The sequence below is a fragment of the Ptychodera flava genome, unplaced genomic scaffold (assembly GCF_041260155.1).
Source record: "Ptychodera flava strain L36383 unplaced genomic scaffold, AS_Pfla_20210202 Scaffold_103__1_contigs__length_275955_pilon, whole genome shotgun sequence".
Classification (NCBI taxonomy): Eukaryota; Metazoa; Hemichordata; class Enteropneusta; family Ptychoderidae; genus Ptychodera; species Ptychodera flava.
Window position 1 is genome coordinate 41,238 of NW_027248285.1, and position 19,697 is coordinate 60,934.

The following is a 19,697-nucleotide window of genomic DNA, read 5'->3' on the forward strand; positions in this document are numbered from 1 at the left end:
TGTGTAACAGTTGCCATAGCGATCGTCTCGAAACCGAGAAAAATCACTGAAAATCAAACGGTCGATTTATTATCTTGAAAATAATTATGAAATAGAGCATTAACTTATCTACAAATTGCAAATACAGACACGGTAATTTATACTATATATAATATTGTTCTGCTCTTTTTTGTTCTTGTTTCACTGGATTATTGAATGTGCTACTATGCCGAGAGGCAGACCACCATATGTAGCTGATCGTTTAGTCATTTAGACGTTTAAGTCATAGACAAATAATCATTTCTCTGTTGGTTTTCATTTCTTGACGGATTTTTCCAACAGGAGCTAATATCACTGCATTTCATCGGTAAATACTACTACGACAAGCGAGATATCAGAGGATAGGTACACATAATGTTCCAGATTATGACTCTTTTAGCGGTTATTTAATCCTGGCACAGATGTACTCTTCGTAATAACATAGCGAAAATGTAAGCCATAATTAGTAGATGTGCATTGATAGAAAAGAAAACATATGTCGAATGTCAACTAATCAGTCCATGTTAGGGTACAGAAAAAAACCAAGAACACAAGAAATACCTGGGAGTGCATTTCTCTTGGCCGAAGGTACACAGTAAAATCAAATCTTCTGCTTGGTGACCTAATGTTTCTATGTCTTCCGCCTGCAACTTAAGAACTTCCTCGAGGTCACTGTAGTCCGGGTTTGAACTGAACGAGAGAAAGCCGTTCCAATCGGGTGGATTCTCTCCTTTGACCCGTTCAAATCCGCGATCTTTATAATAGTTCTCCTAAAGTCATCGTACTTTTTCAAATCCTCCGTTATCGCGGCAAACTGTTCTCTCCAATTTCCTGAAAATGACGCACCTGAAATAAACGAATTACTAACGTCTGAGACACAAATCAACTATATTAAGATATTAATAAAACTATTTAGAAAATAAATTGTTTGACCTCTTGACACACTTAGGAACCATAAGTAATTACAAGGGGTCGGCCGGGGGAATTCCGTGACACCTATAGTGTAAATGTGACCCTCCCTATCCTCGTGTCTAAAATGTGGCCCTCCTCCTTGTCCGACATTCTACAACTTGACCCTCCCCAAATCACTGCAATATTCTTCCCAGGATAATACTGTAGCAGTATAAGCTAATTTACATAATAATAGGTTAATTGTTGTGTAAGTGAGGGACAGAAGTTACAGGCGGAGGGGCTGGCCTTATGGGAGGGATGGTCACAATTTATCACGCAAGCATTTTTGTTTTAAGAGACATCTTATTTCATACATTTGCAGGAGAGTCACCATATTTTGTGCAACTATAAGAAGGCAGTTAAGACGTGGTTGATGTAGTGCTTCATCCAAACATATCAAATCATAGTACATGGAGTCTATTAGGCAAATTATTGACGATTTTCTATGGAAAGCCGTAGCTGTCTTTAGTGAAGTAAATGATGATTTAAGGTAGCCACTCGGGCATATTTACACGTATTGTCCATCTATATTTTCACATAGAACAAGAGTCACACACCAAACTGTCGCATCTTTTATCAGCTCGGTCACCGAAGAGTTCAGAAAATGTGTTAGTTTTTTTTCAAAATCAGTGAGCATGCCTTTGTCTTACTCAAAATGCGTGTTTTCAAGTTTTATTACTCAAAATAATGTAAGTACAAATCTACAATCGACCTTGGTGATATGTTTACGGCAATCGAGAGCTTGGTATACAGGGCAAAACCGTGGTGGCGGTGGAAAATCAGGCAATTCTGTCCAGGCGTCGCCTATTTATACTTATTTGAATAAAGTACACACTGCCAAATATGGAACTGAGAAAATCAACGATTTGTGTGAACGACCCATGCGTCACGCGTCGTAGCGAAGAATCTAACTCACTCAGTAATTTCAGGGAATCTTAGACACCAGTACTAAGTTGAAATATTTAGCGTCGGTTTTGTGAATTAGAATATGTTTCGAATCACAGATCGTGTGAAAATAGAAAATTATACACTGAACCGGCTATTGCTTGGTGCCAGGAGTGGCAGGTATTAACAACAAAAACACAGAGGAGTAATTTACGGTTTTAATCCTTTTATCGAATGCTAAACTAGCATATTGACTGTAAACTGTTGTCTCAACGGTATTAATCTGGTTACCAGAGCTCACGGTCAAAATTAAAATGCTAAACTTGTGTAAAATAGTCCATCTATCCGATCGAGACCTGTGTACTGTCGTCACGTCGGGCATTCACTTGTTCTCAGCTTCCTGTCTCGCAATCGGCAATTTATGGATCTTTTTTGTTAGAATTGATTGTCAAGTTCATGTTAGCGCCGACTTCTGTGCAAAGAGGACGTCAGTACCTAGGTTTTCTACCTAAAGATGAGATTAATAACTCTTGACACCATAAAGACTTCTTCAGTCTTAAGAATGTAACTCTTAAATTTTGCACCGCACTGCACTGCACTGCAGACTTGTCGCCCTTCGTTATCACAGAAATTGACTAATTTGTGCAGATTGTCTTACATAGAGTCAGTACCGATTTTATCAAACCACAGACCCTCTTTGATCAACTAACACTCATGGCATAGCGTAGAACAGTGCGGACTGTCGTTGACGTCGTGGTTCCGAGGGAGTATCGACTACATTCTATAGTGGAGTTACGAAATCGGAGGTTTCGCTCGACTAGCGATACCAGCGCACATGATTTCGGAGAATTTTTTGCGCCGTGACTTTTAATCAAACTCGAAATGACAGACTATATTCTATTCCCAACTCTTTCTTATATTCTATTTCCAACATCTAGGCGATGTTGCCGTGAGTGTGTGGGGGTTCGAATCCCGTTTGGGTTATAGTAAAATTTAGATTTATTCATCGCAAATTGAATGCACCGCAAATCTCACCACTTTATAAGTATATCCAGCTAAAGAAAAGAAAAGAAAAGAAAAAAAAAAGCGAAGCCTAGTTCAGATATTACCGATCATAGTCTAGTAAGTTTTTCTCTAGGGTCCATGGTCAGTGATGGGCCGTCGTCGTACGCCGGGGAGCCCCTTATCTTTCAGATAGTTAATGAAGTTCCGCAGAGCATAAATATAAAATCCTTGCTTTTATTACATATGTACCACAGATTACCAATCTGTTGGCAGCGAAATAAAGTTGGCATTTTCACAGAGATAATATCGTCCCTATATTTTTTTGCATTTTCTGTGAAACTTTTCTAAGTATTTTAGCTTTTGGTTGAGTTTATTATCACTACTTTTAAATATTTACTATAAAATCTTGCTTTCAGCAAAATATTTTACGTGTTTTGCCAACTGAAAAGTATTTTGAAAAAAGATCACATGCCATTAAATGTTTACATAGAAAAACCATGGTTAAGAAATTATTTCACGCTAAATTATACAAATTAGTTATTATCCCCCACTTCCTATTTGTAAATATTGTCGCAGGCTAGCGGCTCCTGAACAACAATAAATATTGAAGCGGATTCTATATCTGTGGAGGAATTGCGATTGGTAGAACTGTATTTATTTCGAACATTTGGAATCAGAATTTTATTATCGAAGTGTAACTAATATCTCGGCACGGACGGAACAAAAAACTGTGACCATGGAAGCGGTACCAGCAAAAGCTTCGATAAGCCGTTGACGGATTTGCTGCGGTCTCGACCGAAGACGTCAAAGCTCTCGTCAGGTTGCAAAAAAACTAAAACACCGTTATGAAAACGCGTCCCGAAGTTGCTGTTTTCAACGACTGGCTTCGGACAATAACAACGGAAACTCGTAGACTCGAGAGTATTTCCACCAGTCGAGCTTGACCCACGACCGTGACGTAAATCTTGCCAGGCGTCAGCGTACGGAAACATAGCGACGAAGAGTATGAGCTAGATTCGGTATCCAGTTACCATAAATCAGTCGCCAACGAAGATCAACAACGGCAAATGAGTAATATTGAGTGGGGTTGATAACAAATTCAACCCGTGACCGAGCACATCGACAAGCGATAGTGCAATACCAGTGTCGGCCATGGCAAAGACAAAATTAGGGACCGTTCAGTTTTTATGGCCAGGGGGGGGCGGCAAAATCCAGGCGGGGGGTCATCCTAATTTTGGAATCCGCGAAGGGGGAGGGGGGTCATCGCTTTTTCACAGGTAGGAAAGGGGGGTCACCACATTTTCAAAAACATAATACCTACAATAATGTTCACTTTATGCCATGGCCATGATCGACCCTCTTTACCAGCGGCCGCCTTCGGCAGACCACTACAATAAATTGACTTTATGTATTACCCATGACCCTCTTAACGGACAGACGCCTTTGGCAGCCCACTCCAATTAGGTTTACTTCGTGCAAAGTCATGATCGACCCTCTTTACTGGCGGCCCACCTTCGGCAGCCCACTACAATAAATTGACTTTATGTAATAGCCCATGACCCTCTCTACTGGTGGGCAACCTTTGGTGGCCCACTAGAATAAAGTTGACTTTACGTAATGGCCCATGACCCTCTTAACTGGAGTGCTGCCACTCCAATAAAGTTTACTTTATACAATGTCCAATGACATAAGTTGTCTATGGGAATGAAGTTAAAAATTGCCTTACAGTCGTCCTAATTAACAGACTTTTGCATGGATGTAGCTGAGAAGTTTGTGCACTGGCATCTCTGCTACATGAATAAAGTGCGCCATGTACCGGAGATCAAATCCAAACCGTGTGGGTAAAATGACACATGGGTTTTTGTTATTTTTCAGCGGGGGGAGGGGGGCATCAAATTTTCTCGTCTGACAAAGGGGGGATCATCTTTTTCACGAAAAATGCAGGGGGTCTATATTTTTTCTGAACACCAGTGGCAAGATTTTGCTGCCCCCGAGGCCATAAAAACTGAATGGTCCCTTAATGTCTTCGGTCATGGATATGTCCAGCAACGAGAGTGAAAGATCGTCTCCCCAGACAACGCGGTGATCTGAGTACTTCGCAATCCTTGCAATGGAGTGCCAGCAAGTTCAAAACCAGTTACCCAGGCTATTCTCCAATACTCAAATCACCGGCGGAGTCTTCAACTTCACATTCAACATCGCGGGCCACAGGAAGCAACTCTTAATTGCGTCTTTCTTCACCAGATGTCCTTGCACCCACAGGCGCTTGGCACATTGCTGGGATAATAATCGTATTTAATATGTAGAATGTCTATATACGACTTGATTATTCAATAAAAGAATCACCGTACGTGATATTAGTGTAGGCCTATAGGCCTACATGTTGACTGGCATTGTACCTATTATATGGCTGCCTGGCTCGGGCCCGGCGAATGCACTGCATAATCATCATTGTGTAGAATGTCTACATGACTTGATTATTTAATAAAGAATAACGGTACGTGATATTACTGTACATGTCGGCTAGCTTAACTGAGCGGCTGTAGAGCTCTGCAGGGCTTGGGCCCGGCTTGGGCCCGTTGTCCACTGCTGCACAGACAGGAACTCAAGGTGAGAAAGTAATTCACCGCCCGATTTCATAAATCAGCGAAATTCACGAACTCTGAGCGTTTCCGGTGATAAAAACTGGTCAACGGTCAGATGGTTGCATAAACAATCGATCGACTGGTCTCCTTTGCCTAAAATCATACCTTACCCTATGCTACTGCGAGAAATCGTCCTGAAATTGGCTGGGCACACTTACCCAGCGCCGGCCATTTGAATAAGCTGCATTCAATGTACGCGTCCAATGAAAGAAGAGCAATGATGTCATCTGCCAAGGGTTGTATGCATAGGCAAGTCTGAGTGACCTATATATGACTCAGTGGGGAATTCCCCATTACAACAGCATTCTATTATCAGGATGGAAGGAGACCATTTGTTCAATAGATTCCTGACTGTGATGCTGCTCTTCCGTTCCGGCAGGGGAACGTCTTCTGGATGTAAGTATATAGATGTGAATTTTCACTTATGTTAGTATTTTTCCTACGGAGCACTTATGTTAGTATTTTCCCCTATGGAGTCCCTACGGAACGCTGTTGCGCAATACCATTCCGGTAGGGCTTTCCCGTTCTGGTAGGGCTTTCTCAATACCCTTCCGGTAGGACTTTTGCAATACCTTCGGAACGAGTGTTGCTTAGCAGCCGATGATGTCATGACAAAGGTCTGAAATTCTACAGTTTTCATGAAAAATTTCTACGGAGTTTTTTCTGAACTCGGGAGTTAACTTGCTCACGCGATAGATAAAATTTTAGAAATTTCCTCTGAACTTAAAATATGCCGGAAGACCATTACTTCAAATAAAATGAGACGTTTTAGATAAATGGTACTGATATCTAAAGTGTAAGTAGTTGTATCTTTTTTAACAAATGAAATGTTGCTACTTTCTTCCCCTGTCAGAACGGAAGGACTACTACGAGCAACAATATCTAAATCTTTTTTATCTTTATCTATAGTTATGATAATATTGCAAGGTGTTCTTGAATCTGTTTTTATAGCGATATTTCCGACTAAATCGTCAAACTCGTCTCCTGTACCTAATTTTATGCATTTGATAAAAACTGTACCATGTTGAAGTATTTTCATATTATCTGTCATCTGTTGACTGGCCGTCTGTAAATTTAATTCAGCTGTCTCCTCTCCCACACTCTTAAGACCCAGTTTCTTTAAAGTTGTATCCCAAAATAATCTTACTGGAACCCTGCTAGCATTGTATAAGCAATAATTCTCCCCCTCGTTTATCCATAATTGCAGTGTATTATCTGTATTCATGATTGTTGTAATAGGTTTGATCTTGAGGTGAATCGGTATACCAAGTTGTATAATGTATGGATTCTTAGGAGTAAGCCAACGATGAAAATCTAGCAACTTATATTAGTTAACATTGCTATCAAAATAAATCACATTTGGAGTTCCCGGCAGTTCAGCAACCCCACCTGCAATTTCACTATCCAATATATCTAAGATGTTACGCGGTACATTATAAGGCCTAAATTGCTGACTAGCCCCATCCCATGTCAGAGCAAAAGGAGTAGGATCATTTGCAGCCTTTGTAGCATCTATTGTGGCTTCATCTACATCTTTCAGTTCGGAAAACTCTACAGCGTGTTCGTGTTTCTGTACTGATGCAGCCGATAAAACGAAATGTAGGACGTAATCCTTATTATGGTTACCTGCGATCTTAGTATTATTGTTAACTTTAACATCACGAATATTTTTGAGCTCAAGATTTAGTCCGTGAATTGCACCTACATCGTAGTCACTTGCGTCAGGCATGATTATCATGTATACAGTGAAAAATAAATAATACCTTGTAATAATATACAACCATGGCTGCAGCAATAGGAATGACAGTTCTCGGTGCTGTATTAAATGCAACGGCATTCACAGGAGGAAATATAATCGGCCAAAAGCTTAGTGGGAATGGTGGGGCTCTTATTGAAGAAAAAATTTGACATGATAAAGCATTAGAAAAATTTAAACATGATCGTGCTGTCTGGTCAGAAAAAAGATTACTCCAGGCTGATTGGGAAAGAGAAAATCAAGCAAAGGACATGCATGCTGCGGCTGAATTAAGAGATACAGATGCAGAAATCCTGGAAGAAGCAGCGGCAACTGCGTCAGTGCAAGCCAACTCTGCATCAGGCGAAGCAGTTCAATTCTCAGATTATTATCAGCCCAGTCCTGAGCAAAAAAATATGAAATGATTTATATTGCTGGAGGATTGGTCGTGGGATGGTTTATGTTATGCCAATAGGGTTCCGATAGGGTCTCCGGAACGGCTACAGCAATTCGATACAAAATCTAGTTTGCCAGTTATTGAAATTGACTATATTTCCGTCCTGATCTGTTATCCAAATACGCATTGAACTCATGTAATCTGAGCCTTTCCTCAATGGCATGGAAATTCAGCTGTTTTTTAAGTCATAGGTGATCTTAGTTATTTCTTCTCTATCCTGCATAGGAAGTATTTGTAAACAGTCTGAGGGTTTCCCCTGTATGTATTCACCGGAGCCGCTTGAAACATAATTTCCAGTAACATCGACGGCATCTGAATGAACTATGTATTTAGTGACTGTTAAGAAATCCGCTCTCTTCGGACTCATAGTACTTTTTATCACGGGGTTGTCATCTCCTCTATCTGAAAAGCCGATGAGGTTAGCGAAGTTACCTGTAGCATTAAAAAATACTTTAACATCTTTAGCTAAAGTTAGATAAACGCGGTTTGTCGGCAGATGTTTTTCAAAATTAATTTCTGCTGCAACCCGATTGCTTTGTTGAGTGTATCGATATTGTAGTTACCTGGACGTATTGATTTAGTCTTCTTCGGTTGGTTACCTTCTTGATATTTTAATATACTATTCGTGCCCCGTATGTTATACCATGAATGATAGAGTGAACACTGTAATAGTCTTATTGTAGTAAACTGTGATATGTCAATGCAAGGGTTAAAATTAACAGTAACCGGTTTACCCGTTTTGCTTTCAATCCAAATGATCATACTTACTGTATGTATATACATTACAAAGTATAAGGTTCTGCAGGAATAATATTTTTCTGTTCAAGGAGATCTTTAGTCGCAACCGCGGCAGCAGTCGCTCCACCTAATTTTACCCATCGAGTGAAATTTGGTCGACTTGGATCGCCCATATCCATTTTCAGAAATTTGCTGGAGATCATTAGATATCCCATCGTAAGTCCAGCGATTACAATACCATCATACATTGTGTTTACAACTGTTTTAGTATCCATGATTGCTGACACGTATATAAAATAGAAAAATAAAATAATTTCCGAAAGGCCTACGGAATTAATCCATCTCATACAATGTAGAGGGACCGGGACTTGGTTGCGTTCCGAAGGAAGAAAACTTACTTTCCGCTACCGTTCCGAAGGTGGACTCCGTAGGGGGCTCTGTAGGCGTCGCTTTCTGAAGCGGCTCACGCGTAAGTGCCCTATCGGCACGGTTCCGGAGGGGACTTGGTCGCTTAAGAGGACAAATATGTCGAGCACGCCCCCAATATAGTCCTAATGCAGTCAATGAAACTCCTATAATTCCTAAAACAAGATAACATTTATTATACCAGCTATCGAGTGAGCCATCACATTGTTGTGGCGTCGTAGGTGGTAGGCATATACAGTTTGCCTCAGTCATACTATCATTAGTCATTGCTATTGCTTGTTGCTTCATCTTCATGTTCTGCCTGTTCCATTCTGCCAATCTCTTCCCTGCAGCAACTCTCCCTGGAAGCTTCGTTGATACTGTAATTTTCTCTATGTTGCGCTGCGGCTCGTTCTGAATGGTAGTCATTGGAGGAGCTTGTGGTGACGGAGTCCCTGGCGGAGCCATTTCCGTTTGCTGAGTCGGTGTTGGAACCGTTTGGGGTGCTTGAGAAGTTGAATCCATTTATTTCGGGTATTATATTAAACCCGATTTTTTAAAAATCTACATGTTTACCCGTAATTAAACCGGTGGAAACTAGAGCAAGTTGGGGACCCCATGTGTAGGCTATCCGTCACATATGACGTAACTGCATAAGACGTGTGTGAACACTGCTCCTGCAAAAAACTCCTTTTTACAAGGTTTGTATACGTAATTTGATGTTTACTTCTGCTTACTGTAAGCATGAAGTGTCAAGACTGCAACAAGTCACATGCAAGACTGTGTCAAGGTGATCTTCATCTCTGCAAACGATGCAAAGACATTCGGTTTCCACCGCCAAGTGCTACCCCGGCCAAGATGGCTGCCGACATTGACTTTGACCATGACGAACAAAGGGCGAGTCAAACAATGGGAGATTCGAAGCTGGAAGATATACAAGCCGCCCTACGCACACTAACAGTCAAAATGGACAAGGTCTTGGGCATGGAAGACAAATTGCAAGATCTACAGAAAAGCGTCACATATGTGAGTAACTCGTTTGATGAATTCAACAAACAGTTGCAAATTCTGACGAGTGAAAACAAAGATCTAAAAGAACAACTCACCAAAACGACAATAGAACTCAACGATCTCCAGCAATACACACGTAGAAACAATCTAGAAATATCCGGAATACCACAACAAGATAACGAAAACACAGATGACATTGTGGTGAAAGTTGCGGCGGCTGCAGGCGTCAGAATATCATCAGATGACATTGACATATCACATCGTCTACCTCGGCGAACACGTCGTAACAGCCGAGATCAACATCAGCCGGCACCCATCATTGTCAAGTTCGTCCGACGCACCATCCGCAACAAAATATACTCTTCAAAGAAATTATTGAAGGACAAGACTGCTCGTCACATCGGAGCTGCCACCAATAATCGGATTTTCATCAACGAAAACTTAACACCGACAAATAAACAGCTATTCTATCAGACCAACCAGCTACGCACCGCCAAACAGTGGAAATTCATATGGACAAACAATGGGAAGATCTACACAAGAAAGACAACTGATGACCCGGCAATCCACATAGCCACCTCCAAAGATCTCTGCAGAATCGTCTAAAGAAGCCCGTCTCATCAATGAACTCAATAACATTTCGATGAACCTCAACTTAAACTCTTTGCCAGTCAACACAAACTGTCACTCCCACTCCGTCGACCAGTTTATTGAAGGTACAACAAAGTTTCACAATTCACTGTCTTTCTTACATTTTAATATTAGGTCGTTAGCAAAGCACTATGATGATCTTGTGTCTTTCATGAATAGTCTTGATTTCAATTTTCATTTTTTGGGTTTATCAGAGACTTGGTTGAATTACAACTCCGATTCATCTCTTTATAGTTTACCATCATACCAGCTCATTACTTCTGACCGGGAAAATTCGAAGGGTGGGGGTGTAGCTCTTTATGTTCACAATTCTTTATCCTTTACCCGAATTAACACCTTTAATATTATGCACTGTGAATCGGTCCTTGTGGAGACCGTCATTAATAACAAAGTGGTAATTATAGCTGTCATTTACAGGAAACCCGGTACACCCCATGCTGAATTCCTCTCTAGCCTAGATTCATGTCTTGACCAGCTGTCTGCTTCAAATAAACCTTGCATAATTCTTGGTGATGTGAACATTGACACTTCCACTGACAATTCATCTGCTACCCATTATAATGCCCTTCTAAATTCGTACAATTTCTACCAGATCATTAACACTGCCACTCGTGTTACTGACAATTCAAGTACAATCATTGATCACTGCCTTACAAACATCAGGGGTTACTTTATTGACTGTGGTATAATTCAATCAGACATCACAGATCACTATCCAATATTTTGTATTATAAACAATCTCAAACACACAATGAAACCCACCAACTCAGCCCATTTTTTTGATTTTAAGAACTACAATCCAGATGCTTTCCTAGCTGACTTGAATGCTGTATCTTGGCAAACTGTATACGATTGTATTGACCCTAATTGTGCGTATACAGCCTTTTACAACATTTTTTATAATATTGCATCAAAGCATGTCAAAACCAAAACCACCAAGAATACCAAACGTACTTGCAAGCCTTGGCTTTCTAAAGGCCTTGCCAATTCTGTTCGAACAAAGCATAGGTTATTTACAAAAATGAAAAACAATCCCCACAACATAGATTATAAAACACATTACAAAAAGTACAGGAATGTTTTGACAAAGCTTCTCAAGTCAGCGAAGAAATCATATTATATGAATAAATTTATGTTTGCCCATGGTAACACAAATAAAACATGGCAGGTGATCAATGAGATTTTGAACAAAACTACAAATAAATTGTGCCCCCGAAAAATAATTTCCAAAGCCCCTAACAATAGTATTCTGACAGAAAGTAGTGATATTGCGAATGAGTTTAATGAGTTTTTCACAAATATTGGTCCAAGTCTCGCTTCTAATATCACATCTGTCACTAACTTTGCACAGTATTTGAGTGGTAACTATCCAAATTCTTTCTTTTTCCACCCAATTTCTGAACAGGATGTTCTCAATGAAATTAGACTTCTTGACCCCCGAAAAGCTGTTGGCCATGACAACATTCACCCCAAACTAATTTTACATGCTGCAAATATTATTTCTCGCCCTTTTAGCCACATTATCAACTGTTCATTGAGCCAAGGAATTTTCCCCAATTCATTGAAAATAGCTAAAATAATCCCACTTTATAAAAAGGAGCTGCCGAAGATGTAAGCAATTATAGACCAATTTCAATTTTACCAACCAGAAAATTATTGAATCCATCGTAAACAAGCAATTCATTAGATATCTCGAGACAAAGCATATTCTTTTGGATACACAATTTGGTTATCGCAAATTATAACACAAAATTGGCCCTTTCAGACCTGGTCTCTGACATACATGACAATTTAGATAACGGGTTCCTAACTTTTGGTATTTTTATTGACTTTAAGAAAGCGTTTGATACCATAAATCACGATATCCTGATCCGTAAACTAGAACATTATGGTATCAGAGGCATTGCATTACAATGGTTTAAAAATTACTTAATAAATCGGCAGCAATCCGTCAGCATCAACAATGTTTCATCATCATACAACCAGATACAGTGTGGTGTCCCACAAGGATCGATTCTTGGCCCAATTTTATTTTAGTGTATATTAATGACATCGCAAATTCCTCAAACTCTTTCCAGTTTCGACTTTTTGCAGATGACACTAATTTATTCAAGTACATCAAAGCCAATGACATTAATCTCGTGCAAATAAACTCAGATTTCCAAAAAGTTTGTGACTGGTGTCAAGCAAATAAACTTACAATCAATGTCGAGAAAACAAACTACATGATTATCAAAACCCAGCGTAAAACGGTGAATATAGCAGGTAATTTGTACATTGGAAACCATCAAATTGAGAATGTGTCATTGGCAACTTATCTTGGGGTTACACTTGATCAAAACATTAATTGGAAATTACATATCCAAAAAGTCGTTAAAGCTATTGCCCCCAAAATAGGAATCATTTCACATCTCCGACATTATGTGCCTAAATCTATTCTCTTACTGTTATACAACTCGCTCATTCTTCCACACATAACTTATTGTATCGAAATCTGGGGTAACACTTTCTCGACTTTCCTGGAGCCAATACTTTTGTTACAGAAGAAAATTACACGTCTCATCACTTTTTCCGATTTTAACGCTCATACTGGTCCTTTATTTAAGAAACTTGGTATTTTAGACGTCCACCAAACTCTGTAAACTCCACACTTGTCTTTTTACCTTGATTTACTAAATAACCGATTTGCTCAAGATAAAAGTCGTTATTTACAGACCATACCGCATGACTACCCAACCCGATTCGGGCACACGTCCATGTAGCCGACAATGAGATGCAAATGATATGCAGTTAAGGTCTCCTCAACTAACTTTCAGCTGGTTGTTCACTTTCTACTATTTTTATAGTATTTATACAAAGGCACAGACTTATTCTACCTGCAACTTAAAACTGATAGTGGTTTTGTAGCTCATTCTTTACTATTTTTCATAGTTTTCGGTAGCCGGTAACAGACACTTCGTGTTCGTGTCGGCTACATGGACGATGTGCCCCGATTCGCTACTCAAGACAACTTTCCTTTACCCAAAGTCAACCTCTTCAAAAGTAAACACGATGTAAATATGCAGCCACCAGCCACTGGAATTCTCTACTTACTACATAAAAAATACAACAAACAGATATACATTCAAAACTATCTTAAAAACTCACCTTCTCACCAATTGAACAGTTTTTGCATGATTTTCTTGTATAATTATTACTTTTCATGTAAATATCATTTTTCAATTATATGTACAGTTATAGATAGTCTATGCATTAGTGCAATTCTTGTACATTTATTTACATGTCTTTCGCAGTTACATATTTGTGTATATGTATACTAAGTTGTCTGGGTCACGGACTAGACTAGTTCTGATCGAACTATTTCGTGACCTCACCAGATTTTTGATAAGTTTACTTACTTGACATGTATATATATATTTTCATCTGGTGAAATAAATTCAATTCAATTCAATTCAATCAATTCAATAATCGTTTTATTTCACTGTTTAGAATAAAATCCTTTTCAAGATCAGTGGCATAGTTTTCTCGATCATCGATTGGAACTACCTGACTTATTGCATGGGCTCCTAGATCTATGAAACTTTGAGTGACAGTATCACTTATAAGAGAACTGTATCTCGCTTCGTACATTTTAAAGACCTTCATTACCGTTTCATCATTCTACCTTTCAACACTTTCGATTGTTATCTCCTTCCCAAAAAATAACTTCACGAAATGGAGGTTGCACTTTCAGACGATACTGGAGGTGTCTTCAAAGCCGGCGACAATCCGTACAATCTCGTGAAATATGAACTTCTATGTACAGAATTTGGAAATATAAGCCCAACGAAGTCTGACTTTCGTTATCGTGGCAGTAAAAACTAGGTCTTGGTTATGGTTATGAATATTACACTAATCGTGGGCCCGTTCGACTGCTGCTGTATACAATGGTCACGACTTTTTCCTCTCCGCCGACAGTGGCGTTTTCTATACACATACCATTTTTGGAAAGAAAAAACATGTACTGCCCGACAAAGACAGACCACATTATTATTTCTTCCGAAATGATGGATCGGAGGGGCAATACAATAGTTTCGTCCCTCTGAAGGGAGACTCGGGGTTAACAAAGGCCGGTCTCGCCCGCCTCAATGAAAGCCTTGAAGCCTACGTATATTGCATACTCGGTGCACAAGCAAATATTCGCAGTACCATAGTGGGCGATACTGGCAGTGCAGAGCAAGTCCGAAAAGAATTCGGCGTTCTCCTCGAAGATGAAATTCGTAATACCGACAAAGTAATCAGTTATAGGCGATACCAAGACACAATAACAAATACTGGTGTCAAACTTGATATGGCCGTTTCACACCAATTTACTTCTCTTGCCGTCTAAAATGGTTATTCTTTTGGGCCCGGCAATCACAGGTTATAATAATGAATTGCAATACGCAACAGAATCTATGGTCTCCGGGTAAATGGAGATATAAACACGGAAATTAAAGAAAGTGCTAAACATGAGATGGATGGGGACGAGGATGCTGTGAAGTGGCAGGATGACCATCCCGGAGGGCTGCCTCACGCTGACACGGTTCCCCTATCAGAACGGAAGGCAGCAGATACAGTCGCTGCTGTCGCCGGCGCGGACCCTATTCATGAATTCGGCAAAATTGGTTTGTTATCTTTAGCCATATTCATTACATTTATGTACAGTATATAGATCCGTTCCGATGGCAATGTACACGACCCCACCATTCAACATGATTGTAACTGGACTGACAAATTCTGGCAAAACGGAATATGTGATGGATCTCCTCACCGGACCGTACCTAGGGAAATTTGACTACGTAGTTTTCATTTGTCCGACATTCATGAACAATAAAACGTATAATAAAAGATTCATTTTCACGGATGACCACGTGTTTGTGTTTCCGGTCGGACTCGATGCTGTGGATGATACACTAGCCTTCGTACATAAAGAATGGGCTGGCACGAACACTTTAATAATCCTCGACGACTGTGCCTCGTCCAAAGATATGAAGAAGCGCAGTGATGTTTTAGTCAAACTTGGTTTCAGCGCAAGACACAACGGATTATCTGTCTGGGTTCTGACTCAACAATATACTAGTATTAGTAAACCATTTAGGGAAAACATACAAATGTTAGTACTATTTTACACACCCAGCAAGACAGACAACAAGACTATTATAAAAGAATATGGAATGGAGGTGTCAGAACGGGAGGCACAGACCTAGTCAGGCAATTGAAAAGTACACCATTCAGTAAACTAGTATTTCATTTACGGCATCCGTACGACATACAATTTTTAGTATAATATAGCTAATCATGGCTTCGCCCGAAGGCAACACCGAAGGCTCTCTAAGAGAATTATATTACAACCCAAGAACTGGTTTGGAGGTGTACAAAAATTATATGAGGCAGCACGCGCCAGCGGACTAAAAGTTACTAAGAAAGAGGTGCAGGACTGGTTGCAAACTCAGCTAACTTATAATCTACATAAACCGGTACCTCGTACTCGCGGTGCTACGGGTGGGAGGCGCGTTTTCGTATCATCGATAGACGCCCAGTGGGAGGCGGATCTTGTGGAGTTTCCTTTACCGTTCGCAAAAGAGAATAAAAACATTCGATACATGTGCTCAGTAAATATGCATGGGCCAGGCCTATACAGTCAAAAACGGCAGATGATACTCTGAAGGCGCTACAAGACATAATTAAGAAAAGTGGGAGGCAACCTGACAAACTTCAGACAGATGAGGGGCGGGAATTTACTAACCGAAAAATGCAGAAATGGTTGGAGGAGTCAGGCATTCACTGGTTTCACACCTACAGTGACAAAAAAGCTAGTGTCGTTGAACGTTTTAATCGTATGTTGAAGACGATGATGTGGAAATACTTCACATACAGACAGACACGTGAATGGCTCGGTATTCTACCACAACTTCTCGAGAATTACAATAACACCGTACACACAAGTATCAAAATGAAACCCGTCGACGTAACAGAGGACAACGATTGGCAGGCATTTTATACACTCTACGGTCCTGAGTTGGCAGCCGCGGGAGCTACCCCTGAATTCAAGCCGGGAGAAAGGGTCCGAATTACAAAATACAAGACCACTTTCAGGAAAGGATATTTACCAAATTGGACAGAGGAGGTGTTCATAGTTTCAAAAGTGGTGTACGCAGCTGGACTGGGTACTCCGCCTGTTTATAAGATAAAAGATCTGAATGGAGAGGAAATACTCGGCACTTTCTATTCCGATGAACTGCAGAGTGCTGCTGGCGCCGACGAGCTGTACAGAGTAGAACGAATTTTGAAGACGAAAAAAATTAGAGGAAAGAAATATTATCTGATAAAATGGCGCGGTTATCCAGAAAGTTTCAATAGTTGGGAGCCAGAGGAAAATGTTATTAAAACTTCGTAGCCCTATCGGAACGGTTCCCCTATCGGAACAGAAGGAGTACTTATATATGTAGTTCCTGTGGCTGGTACTTGGTCAAGTACTAACGCAAGTACTTACGTAAGTACTAACGCAAGTAATTACGAAAGTTATTCATAAGTACCATGGAGCAAGCCTTAATTTCATGAAAGCCGAAACACCATTCTCCATCCCCCAGCAAATTATTTATCATGTATTGTCGTAAGTAATGTTCACTTATTGCATCTTTGCGGGCTGTATGTGGATGAGGTGGTACCCCGGATGAGCATATTAAGTTTGCAAGATCTTCAAAGTGACTTCTCATGTTGTTATGAACTTGTCCCCCTTGTTCAGCTTTATCAATAAGTTCTGGCTGAAGTATAATGTACACAACTGACATGAGCCATAGACAAGTAACTCCAAAGTCTTGTCCGTAACCGTAGGGCTTCATCATGTCAAGTGCCTGTAAGTCAAACGGAGCATTGTAAGCACACACAGATTCACAAGCATTAAGAAGTTTGTGGAGGTTCTTGAGTGAGACTCAAGGTTGTTCTAGTTGTTCTTGATTAGGTGGATAATAAGCTTTTTCAAGTTCGCCTTTGGAAAAAACCGTCTATAAAAATCCCTGGCTGCCGCTATGGCGCTGCCATAGCGGAGCCGCCCCAGGCAATTCCAAAGTCAAAAGCTCGTGGAAAATCTACTGGCCCGACTGTCTCTGTATCAATTGTTGGATTAAGTATATTCTTGAGAAGGGTAGACGTAAGTGGTTGACTAATTACCAAACATGGAAGTCTGTAGTCGTCGCAAATTTCTAAAAAAGTCTGTTTGAACTGCTTATGAATCTCTTCTAATTCTTTTAAGGTGGACTCGGTTATTTCATATGGTCTTGCTCGAGTCAGAATATTCCGCCTGCAATAATTCCATGGAACATCTTTAAATATGATAATGAAACTCTGTAAATCGTCAAATGCCCTAGAAACAATCTTTTTTTCTTCCGATTCCGTGGTGACACCTCGAAGTCGAGAAAAGGTTAGGTGTTGAATTACACTTGAGTTACAAATGGTATACTCATCACATCTAGGGTATAACTTGCGCTGCGCTTCGTGTTGTAAATTAAGAGTATGTTCTATTAACTTATTCTGAAAATCAGCGCTCTCCACTTTTCCATTATTAAAGTCGGCAATTGTGTCAGAAAAAGTGGCGGCGTCAAATGCTGGTATGTGAGTCGCCGCCATATTTACTGCATCGTAACTCTTACCACTTCCAGTTGGTCCATTTATGAATATGTATGACATTTTGTGTGATATCTATATCATAAAAAAAAAATTTTAAAATTATTTTCGTAAAGATATATTACGATAAGACAATGGCAATCCTTTCTATTTCAGATGCAATAAAAATACTGGAAAGTGGAGAAAACGTTCAAATCAGTGATGGAGGCGGCAAATTAGTATTTGGTGAATATGTAGATCCTATTATATATGTAGACAGTGAGCTAGAATTAATTTTCCCCATCAACCCTAAATATGGTTCAAAAGATCTTGCTACATGCGATGAAATGTGTGTGTGTTGGCGACCGAGTCTTCAAAAGTTTACCGATCTGTTAGTATCCCGTACCTTAGGTGAAAGTTTTGATGCAAGCACCGCTAAAAGTTTCGCTGCAAGCCTGGCCTCTCACTCCAAAAATGTTCCGATAACATTTTACAATCCATCTAAAGTGTATCAGAAGCGAGGGAGCGACACACAGACAAAGTATTTTAAATTTCGGTTTAAAAGAGGAATTCACAATGACGATTTCGCTACATGTATTGATATAGTTCAAGAAATCGACTGTGGTTTTAAAGCAGTGAGCCGATTGCCAGCCAGAGAAAATCCTGCTATTGTACCACGTAATATCCGAAGGGGTAGTAAGATAGAATTCTTGGCATTTAAACCGCGCTTATTTAAGCGTAATCTTTCTTTCACTATAGAGAGGTTATTTTGTGTCACACCTTATAAACCAGAAATTCAAGACGTGGAAGAACTAGTCGACTTAGAAAGATTAGGTGAGATATATAAACAAATAAATGCTGACAAAAATATTATAGTGGATTTTGATAACCTATCATAGAATATTTTTTCTTTTTAAAAAAAATTTGGTATAGTATATATAAGGATAGTTACAATGGAGTCAAACGTCAATGAATATAAGATTAGCCAGCTGGCCGATATACTTAAACTCGATTTAAATAGGGACCTAGATACTCAAACTACTTATACATTATGTATCTATCAGAGATAACAATTTCAGAGGGAAAGAATTACCTTTTACCAGACCCCCTTGACGGAGAACAGATGATGGATTTCAATGATATTAGAGACATATTCATAAAGAAATGGAAGGACCATTCCGGTAGGCTTTGGAAGCTTACATCCTATTATCATAAAAAGCAGCGCCGCTTACGTGAAGCATTCGACAAGGGAGATTTAGAAAAAGATTTTCCTGAAGTCGAGCGAGTCAAGGACATCGCTAAGATAGATATCGAAGGTATGGCCGAGAAGGGAAAGATGTATCGAGTTTTAACAATGATGGAAGTCAGTTTATTAGATCCAAAAGACGATAAAAGTATGCCACAAATTCGTAATTTGTATAGAAACATAAAAAGTTTATACACAAAATACGGCGGACGGGAGACTTTGATGAAACAAGAATTAATAGTTTGCTAAGAAGATTTGCTTGAAAATATTACATATGTTGAGGGTTCTGGTCTAGTTCTCGATAAGATACTTAATTTTAAAGTAATT

The 19,697-nt window shown here is 39.7% G+C and overlaps 1 protein-coding gene across 1 annotated transcript; it reads left to right on the plus strand.

Annotated features, from left to right (window-relative positions):
• The first annotated feature begins 9,583 nt into the window (after positions 1 to 9,583).
• On the plus strand, positions 9,584 to 10,456 carry LOC139126583 (uncharacterized). The gene has a single exon (XM_070692651.1). The coding sequence runs from the start codon at positions 9,584 to 9,586 to the stop codon at positions 10,454 to 10,456; it is 873 nt and encodes a 290-aa protein (XP_070548752.1).
• Positions 10,457 to 19,697: the final 9,241 nt, after the last annotated feature.

Excerpts from the sequence above, each read along its gene's own strand:
- LOC139126583 (XM_070692651.1), top strand. The coding sequence starts at position 9,584 with ATGAAGTGTCAAGACTGCAACAAGTCACATGCAAGACTGTGTCAAGGT.